Source organism: Poecilia mexicana, unplaced genomic scaffold (genome assembly GCF_051168715.1).
Source record: "Poecilia mexicana isolate PSO_F unplaced genomic scaffold, ASM5116871v1 scaffold_18, whole genome shotgun sequence".
In the NCBI taxonomy this organism is placed as follows: Eukaryota; Metazoa; Chordata; class Actinopteri; order Cyprinodontiformes; family Poeciliidae; genus Poecilia; species Poecilia mexicana.
The window spans coordinates 27791021-27800693 of record NW_028263387.1 but is presented as its reverse complement, the minus strand read 5'-3'; the positions used below and the strand labels follow the sequence as shown (position 1 = coordinate 27800693).

The 9673-nt window shown below is 39.3% G+C and overlaps 2 protein-coding genes across 2 annotated transcripts in view; both read right to left on the bottom strand.

The window, feature by feature from the left end:
• The window catches only part of LOC106913559 (high affinity immunoglobulin gamma Fc receptor I-like), a 108054-nt gene that overhangs the window by 41261 nt on the left and 57120 nt on the right, over positions 1-9673 (bottom strand). The gene's annotated exons all lie outside the window — the stretch shown is intronic.
• Positions 5323-8200, bottom strand: LOC148154425 (ICOS ligand-like). The gene is made up of 3 exons (XM_088015717.1): positions 8104-8200; positions 6160-6507; positions 5323-6053 (listed from the first exon to the last, which is right to left on the bottom strand). The coding sequence occupies exons 1-3, from the start codon at positions 8159-8161 to the stop codon at positions 5917-5919; spliced, it is 543 nt and encodes a 180-aa protein (XP_087871843.1). The 5' UTR covers positions 8162-8200; the 3' UTR covers positions 5323-5916.

Sequence of the window (9673 nt, the reverse complement as noted above, 5' to 3'; positions counted from 1 at the left end):
GGATACCGGGTCCAGGAGTGAAACCCAAGCTCTGGAACATCTTCTGGTCGTTCTGAATGATCCTGTTGTTCCCAAATCAAAAGGGAAATAAAGTCTCTGCAGGGGGTCAGGATCTATTCTTGGTCAGAAAACCCCATATTGTTCACAGTGAGGCTGAGAAATGTTTGTTTCTCATATTTAGTTGATTTCATTTGGAGTGGCATATGTTTTAAAAAATACATATTAATTATAAAAATTCATAAAACAATTATTTCAGCACAATTATTGTGTTTGTCTTAATTTAGTGATTTATAGGATTTTATATGTATGTAGCAGCAGCACATAACAGTCGAAAGCTGTTTGGCACCTGAACGTGAAGGAGGAAGAGGACCCACACAATCAATGATTAGGTGATTAAACCGTTTACCAATAGTTGGAATAGGATGCAGTGGTGCCCAGTTCATGATTTGATTGGGTTTGCCAGTCAGCTGACAGGTTTAATATAAGCAGCAACATCTTTTTTCAGCTGCGGCCAAAAAGAAGTTTCTCAAAATGCAGTCGTAGGTTTTCCTAACTCCCATGTGTCCAGATTCATCCTGGGACACCTGGAAAACCAAGTCAGATCATTTCAAAGGCACCACAACCTGATAAACTGGCTCCCCAACAGCATCGTCACCACATGGCATCCACTTCCTCAACAACACCTTGTTCTCAACAAAGTATCCATGAGCATGGCTCTGCATCTCCTCAGCAGGTAATGCAGACTGAAACAAATGCTGCATGTGGGGTCAGATCTTTGCTGCTGTCCCAGGTCATCCTGTGACATTAGGAACATTAGACAAGAAGAGGACACCACTGCTGATCAGAGGTACTGGAACCACAACTGGAGACCCTGGTTGATCAGGCCAGACTTTCCCTCCAGCTACATTGTTCCCCAGTAAAACTGTAACACCAACCACTGGCAGTGCAGGTCTCACACATCCTTACTTCTCCTTCAATCTCTGAATGGAGCAGGAGTTTATGTGCTGTAACACCAACCACAGACATGCCCAAACCCAACACAGGTACAGACAATCCAGTGTCAGACTCACCTGGAAAAGGTAAAACCAGGATGAACGAATCTTATGCACCAGTATCTCTTAAGATGGTAACTGGCACCTTGACGTCACTCCCAACCAAAGAAACTTGTCCTTCCATCAGAAACGTTTTATCAGAACTCAAGTCAGGTTTTTCGCCAAACGCCACTTCAGTCAGTTTATTTGAAACATTTACAGAAACTGATGCAGCAAACGCTGCTGGTTTAACCTGAGATCCATTTTTACTTCTGGATTTCAGCAAAGCACAGTCTTTCTTCCAACGACCTTTTCTGTGACAATAATTACAAAGTTAGTCTAAATCATGTCACTGCGGTCTGAAAACAGAACCTCCAGAATGTGTTGAATGCCAGTTTGGAGCTCTCCTCCCATCTGCCTGCTCTCCACCAGTATCTGTATGTGTCAAGACAAAATCATCAGCCAACACTGCAGCTTCTGTTTTAACCTTCTGTTCATTAATGTACTCTGCAATACAATGAGAAACAGAGTTTTTAAATTGTTCCAAAACCATTAAATTACAGAGGCCACCAAGTGTTTTAACCTCAGAGGAAGTGCACCATCCACTGAAATGAATCTAAAAATCTCTTGCAAACTCCTCATAAGTTTTGTCATCTTTGTTCCAGTTCCTAAACTTTTGTCTGTACGCTTCAGGGACTAATTCAAGTGCTTTGCAATTAGCTCCAGAAATTCTGCTGATGGAGATTTAAAGTCTCCAACAGACATGACTAAATTCTTAATCACAACAATGTTTCAAAGTTTAAAGTAAATTGCTGACAATCTGTGCAACAGAAAGCAACCAACCTGAACCTGACTGCTATCAGAAACTAGCCAGCTCAACCCTAGTCTTCAGAGATCAGGGACTGCAGGTACTTATGCACTAAATACCAGTAGAGTGGAAAAGGCGACCAGAAAACCGGAACCCCCCCAACTCTGTGGCTGTGCCCCCGAGACACCTGCTCCAACCGGATGATCTCACACTCCTGTGTCTGAGCACATGAACCCCAAAGAAGAGACACGCTGAGGCCTGCAGGGGAACCGGTTCAGACCAGCCACACTTCATAGTCAACAATCAACACTTCATCTCATCGGATGGAATGAAAGCAAACAACTAACCCCAAACCAGAGAAAAAAACATTTCCCCAAAACTAAAGACTCCCACACTAGCTTCCCAGTTAGACTAACAATACTTACTAATTAACAAAAAAATCTCTTGTGCAAAACTATAACTGAAATTTGACTGGAGAGATTTTAAAACACTGTTAATGAGATATTTATCAATCAATCACATTTCTCCTCAGTGGCTAAAAACACACATGATCATTAACAGCCACTGTGCAGCATCAGGCGCCTAACTTTAGTTCTTTAAACTAACAAAATGTAATTTTTAGCTTATAAACTGGTTGACACAAATACTCTCAGACATCTCAGTCCTGATACCTGTCTGGTTTTCCCTCCAACAAATCTCTTTTTCTCAGCAAATTAAAAATGCCACGCTGGGCAGATGCATGTGTCCCATATCAGAAACCACCACTTCCAGCCACTGATTGTAAAATGGCCTAATCTCAGATGAGCAGATCAAGAGCACAAGCCACTCAGGCAGCTGACATGCAGTGGGAGAACCTGCTGGGAATCAGGGGTTTTGTTTTTCTGTGGGGGTTTTATGCACCTTTTCCAGTTGTCCGCCAGGGGGAGCCAGGAGCCGGTCTTCAGCTAAGGAGGTTTCCCAGATGTTGATCAGACGCTCCTGCAAATCATTACGTCATCAGCCAGAGTTTAAAGGGAGCTGCCACCAAGCCTCCAGTGCCTGAGTGTTTGCTTTTCATGGTATTCTGAGCTGCTCCATGTTTTGCTCTCTGAAGTTTCTAGTTCTGCTTCTTACCTCTCCCTCCAAGACTGTGCTGCTACCTGTTGCCCTCCAACTCAACCACCCCAGCAGTCTCCTCCACACCTACCTGGTTCAACACCCCATGAGGACCAAGGCCCACTGACCTCTCAGTCAAACCCCCGGTCAGATTGCTCTCATCACATCAGTAAGAGCTTCTCTTCCAGTAATCAACCACATCCTTGCTCACCTCCACCTTCAGAGATCCAAGCCTGTTCCTGATCTCCCAGTGCCCAGACAAGATGTACAATTTCTCCTTGTTCAGTAAACTTTGTTTTATTGAACATGTTGTGGCTATTTATGTAAATTTTGTGGACTGTAATTTTTAACTATTTTTCTTCTTTGGACAGTTAGAATATATTGTTAAAATTGAAAGTTGAAATTATTCTACTAAACTATATAGATGAGGTATATTTTTATTCCATTTTGACCCTTTTTTTTTAACCAAATTTATATTAAATTTTTTTAAATGTTCATAAAATGTATCACTTCAGATGATCATCACATTTGTTACCTGTAATGTTCAATTACATAAAATTCTACTGGATCTATTTCATTACATGTTCACTTACCTGAAATATGTTTAATACAACAAATATTTATTAAAGTGTGATCTGTTTCATACAATTTACTTGTCACCTTTATTGTTTAATTACACATTAAATATTTAAAGATGTTAAAGATGGGCTCTTTCATCTGGTTTGTCATGATGTGGCAGTGGATGTACTTTATGTGGATGTTATTTTAATGAACAAAATAAACGACCTAAATCCAAAATCCAGGGAAAACAAGGAAATCCAAAGCACAATGAAACAGGAGACACAAGGGATAACAATGGTAACAACTGGCAACGAGGTGAGCAGGATAACAGGTTGGACTGGCGAGTTGTGACTGAAAAAGGAGCTTTTTCAGTCGTCGCAGTGGAACAATGGCCTAAAGGAGAAGAGTGATAGCAGGTGTGAGTAATTTGGCACAGCAGCTGGCTGAGGGTGGGGAGGAGGTGGCACAGGGAAACTAAGGAGATCTGCTGGGAACAAACGGGAGGAAACAGGGACTGAAAAATACTTTTAATACAAAAGACACTAAGAGTAAAGAAAACCTGATGAACTAGGAGAGAAAGATGAAGGAAACCATAACCGGACCTAAATAGAAACAAGGCTGATCTAACAATAAGAACTAAGGAACACAGAGCAAGAGAAACTAGAAGATCTAAACAAAGAAATAACCCAACTAGAATGACACAGAAAGATACAGACTCAGACATGGAACAATAGCTGAACCTATGGTGATCAAATTAAGAAATAAACATTACTAGAAACCCTGCAGGGAGGCTGAAATAAGAACTAGGGATAAAATTAAACTATAGTCATTAAAGAAGGCTGGACATGGACTCAGACAAGGACAAAACCTAAGTAATTAAAGAATAAACCTAACTAGAAACACTATAAATCACTATAATCAAACTCTAATCTCCATGTTCATCTGGATCTCCAGCCTGATAGAAGAGCTGGAATCAATAACTGATCAATAATCAGTGAGTTCAGGTTTCTGAAGGTGACACATCCAGCTCCTCCTCTGCTGTTGCAGCGTCCTCCATGTTTCCTCCTGACCAAAGGCTGACCTTTTCTTATTCTAACCTGAAGATAAAAGTTTAATCAGCTGGAGATCTGATTATTACAGAGACGTTTTCTGTTGATCTGCTCATGTTTAAATAAAAGACTGGTTATAAAAATAAATGTATTTCAGAAAAATAAACTCAGCTCTGCGTCTTTATAATCATTCATAAATGTTTTATATGATTTATAACATTAGCAGTGATAAGAAGCAGAATAATTTACTAATATTCATAAAAACAATATTTTTAATGTAAATAGTTACTCAGTAAAAACTGATTACAGGTCATTAGATTTTAACTAAAAGGAACTTTTTGAATTTAAATGAGTCAATTTGATAGAAAAAGGTTTAACATGAAGATTTTAATAGTTTATTTCACTGTATGAAGTAAAATGTTTCCAAAAGGCAACAAATTAGTCCTTATTGGTTAAATAACTCCATTTTATTTTAAATAATATTTTTATCATTAGGGTCAAACTAGAATCCATCTCAGCTCCACAATTATAATAACTTTATTCCAGTTTTATTCACACTTCACTTATCTATAATCTATTTTTAAAATAATCAAAGTATCATTTTTAGCTGCCAAAAACTGATGTTTTCCATCTTGATCTGGTTTGTTCTCAGTAAATTGTTTTATTGTTTTTTATTATAATATAAAGATTAATTATTAACTGATAAAAGCACATAAGATTAATTAAAACATGAAAATAGCTGAATAACATAAAGATACAAGAAATGAACAAAGACAGATTAAAGAAAATTAAGCAACTAAAAGCATTTATTTAAACATATAAACATAAAGCTGCTCATTGTTTCAAAAAGAAAAGATTTGATTCAACTTAAAATAAAACTTCTGATTGTATAAATATTATTAAAGCAGTGAAACAGAGTCCAGTCTGAGATCCGATGAATAAATGCTGCAGCACGGTTGCTATAGAGACGACCTTTGACCTCTGCTCTGATAAATCAGAATGAAGACAATGAAACTCAATCTGGTCCTGATGGAGGGCAGAAAATTATTCCATGCTATAAACAATAACTTTATGATAACTGATAAATTATTGATCCATAGATTCCCAGTCAGGTTTTTTTATGTAATTCAGGGAAATAATATTAAATATTAATTTCAGTCAAACATTAAAACAGTTTTTTACTTTTAAGATGAAACATTTCAGAATCTGAGCAGGTAAATATTAATATGATCATCTGACTATTGATGAGCTGAACATTAATCAGATTATAGCAGAAGATAACAATGAACTATTTTAATGTTTAAAAACTTTAACAGCTCTGAGCAGAAAGGCTTCATCTTCATCACCATCCTCCTCCTCCTCCTCTGTGGGATCAAAGTGCTGAAGGTTTCATTTCTCTCTGATTCCTTCTGTAAATCCATCCAGAAACAAACGAACCGACAACCAGAGCAGGAACTTCCACACCGACCAGAACTGCAGGAATTAGCCTGGTCCATCCGTCTGGGTTCCCTGCAGAACAGAACCAGGAGTTAGACTGATCCGACTGAAGATCATCATCTGATCTCAGATCCAGAACCAGGAAGCTGCTGGTTCTGATCCAGAGACAAACTCTCACCTGGAGGAGGAGGAGAAACCTGGAGGCTGATGGTGCTGATCAGTTTGTCCACATGTTTTTCTGTATAAATTCGACACTCATACGTCCCGCTGTCATCAGTCGTTGTGTCCTTCAGAATCAGAGACACGTCTCCTTTCTTTATCTGATTTAGCTGCAGATCAACTCGGTCCCTGTAAGATGGATGCTGGGCATCTGGATCAAGCTGATTATCTTTGTATAGGAGGACATATTCTGTCCCCAGATCAGTTCTCTTCCACTCTGCGATTGTGATTTTCCCCTGATCAGGATCTTTACATGGCAGAATGGGATTATCTCCAGGTTCAGCTTCGATTGTCGCGTTGTTCTGATCTGAAGGAGAGGAAACAGAGAGCAGAGAGGTCAGAGGTCAAACTGGACCCCTAGGGGTTCTATGTCAGTCAGACTGAGGAACCTGAACTGATCCCAGAGACACATCTGGTTCTTACTTTAGTTTTCAATAAGATCCTCATTGTGGTTCCAGTAATTGAGAACATTACAGTGAGACAGAAAACATCTGCAAATCTAAATAATCTAGAACAAACAATGAAACACTGCGTTCTTGAAACACTCATTAAATATTAACAGTATCACAGCAGATACACAGTTACAATGAATAACATAAAAATCAAGTATTAATGTGATTTTCTACAGAGTTTTAAACAAAATGCCACTCACAATATGTCGGACAGCCGCGATACGAGTCGTTACTCATTCATGTAGCGCCGCTCTGCTCTGCCCACTGGTAACTGGGACCAGAGGTCGTGTTAACTGAATATTTTCCATATTTGACCGGTTGTTTTTTTAAATTAAGGGAAAATTTAAAGCCTGTCGGTGATTTGGCAGGTTCTAATTAACTCCCTTGACTGGTGACATTATAGACGTTAAGGAGACTGATTTATCAGCTGGGGGTGAGGAAGGACCTCAGGGTCAAAGGTCAGACAGTGATCACCTGGTCCATCCTGTGGGTCAGATTGAGGAACCTGAACTGGATCAGTTCTGGCAACCCGTCTGGTACCAGAACCAGATACCATCTGGTTCAGAGAACAACTGGAGAAATGATGTGACTGAAGGAGTCAGAGAAAATTATAATAAAGAACCAAAATTACAACAATAATAACTGAGAACAATATTAATGTAACTTTCCTCTGAATCCAGTTACAACATGAGGACAAGATGGCCGCCGAATAACGATGAATATTTACATAAACTGTTTAACCTCCTATCACAACATGTGTGATTCTCACTTCTTCATGAATCTGAACTCATTATAAGGTCATATTTCCTGTCTGTCGTCATAAACTCTGATCTATGAGTCGTCTCTCTACAAACCCAACCTGCTTCCTCGTTTCATCTACATTTCCTCTGCAGTGGAAAACTAGTGTGGAGGTTCTTCAGTCTTCAACCAGCAGGACCTATATGTTGTCTCCACGTCTCCAGTCATTTTCTTTTTCCAATCATATTGATCAACACTTCAACCATCACCTTGTTCTCCAGTTATTACAATATTTACAACTTTATAAGACATAAAAGCTCAGGTACATTTAGACAAATAAAAACATGGAAGCTCTACGCCTTAACTCTTTACTCATAATATAAAATCTACAGCATGGAAATAATGAGATGATCTGATATTATCTGAAAACTGATTACAATAAGATCCTCTTTTAATTTCTAGTAATGCTGATCAGTGAGACACAAAACATCTGCAAAGTAATCTAATATAAAACACAAGGAGTAAGTTGTCTGTGCTTGAAATGTTCGTTAATTATTAATATTATCAAATATTATTAGAAATAATTACCTAAAACTCGAGGATAAAAACCTCAATAATGATACGGAAGAGCCGCGATAAACCAACGCCCTTAATGGTTCAGAACCGAACAGTTTCATGGAGAACGTTCTCTCTGGTTTCCAGCTGAATCTCACCTGCAGAGACAAACTCCAGTAAAACCGCAGCCAGCAGGAGCAGAAACAACAGATCCATTTCTTCTGGAGAGTCAAAGCGGAAGAAGCTGGACGAAACGTGCGCGACCGACAGAGAGCGCGCGACCCACCGACCGAGAGCGCGCGACGAGTCCAGATGAATGTTGTAAAAAACAAAATGAAATGTTAAAGATGGCGGAACTTGAAAGACTGTGACAATATAACAGTAATATAACTCACCATACCTTATCGTCTATAAATACTCAGAGAAAAACAAATCTTTATTCATTAAAAGTCTTTTCTGTGTGAAACTTTCTGGATTCAGACAATCAGCTCCGTCTGCACTGGTTCCTGTTTTTATCCCTGATATTTACGTTTCTGTTTCAGCCACCCTGCGGAGGAAACCCATTTCGGCCGCTTGTATCCGGGATCTCGTTCTTTCAGTCATGACCCAAAGCTCATGACCATAGATGAGGGTGGGAACGAAGATCGACCGTTAAATCGAGAGCTTCGCTTTTTGACTCAGCTCTCTCTTCACCATGACGGACCGGTACAGGGCCCGTCTGCACGTTGGACAGAAAACAACCAAATCTTGGAATAACAGACGTGTTCTTCATCTCTTTCAACCCAGCGGATCCCAGTTCTTTGAATATGAATCAGTGATTCTGATCAGCTCTGATGGATGAACTGTGAGGAGAAACACAACCAGAGGAACCAGGACTCAGTGTGGAGATGGATGGGGAAAATCAGTTGGTTCTACCTGCAGCATCACCTTGTTCCCACATGACTCTGGCCTGTACTGGTGTGAGTCCATGTCTGGATCCTCCAGCAGCAGCAGCAGCATCCAGCTCTCTGTCTCTGGTAAGATCAGACTGTGGAGTTAGTGTTGCTGTGTGGAAATGGATGAAATGCTGTAGTAAAACATTTCTATGAATCCTTTAATGTTCACATTTACAAGCTTTTCATTATGTGAATGTAATAAAGCAGAACGTTTACAAACATGAAACAAATGTATTTTTCTTATAGGTTTATAGGCTTCATAATAAATGTGACCCGTAAGAAACAAAATATTTAAATTAATTATCAAAACCATTTCAAAACATGTGCTCACTGATACTAATCAATCACTCAAGCATTTATCTGGTCTCTTCATTTTACTGGTTATTTCTCTTTGTTCAGGAAGTTTCTTCAGTTATCAAACGAGTGATTCTGACCGTATCAGTTTATGGTTTCCACAGATGGAAACAGGCTGCAGCAGGAAATGAGTTCATGGTGAAAATATCTAATAATCTGATGGGAATCATGTCCTCAGATTAAAGGATTTACAGTAAATCCACAGATCCACTGGAGGATCTCAGGTTTTCTCCCTTAAACAGATTTTTATAGATTAGAAATAAAATGCCAGGTTCAGGTCTCTGGGTCCAACGGATCTGGTTCCGTGAATCCTGACTTCATCCTTACATGAACCCTGCTGTCATAAGGTGTGGTTGGTGGTGGTGAGGAGAGACGCAGAGAACCCAGGGATGGTGAAGATGATGAAGAGTTTAATGGTGATAATGCTCGGTACACAGTC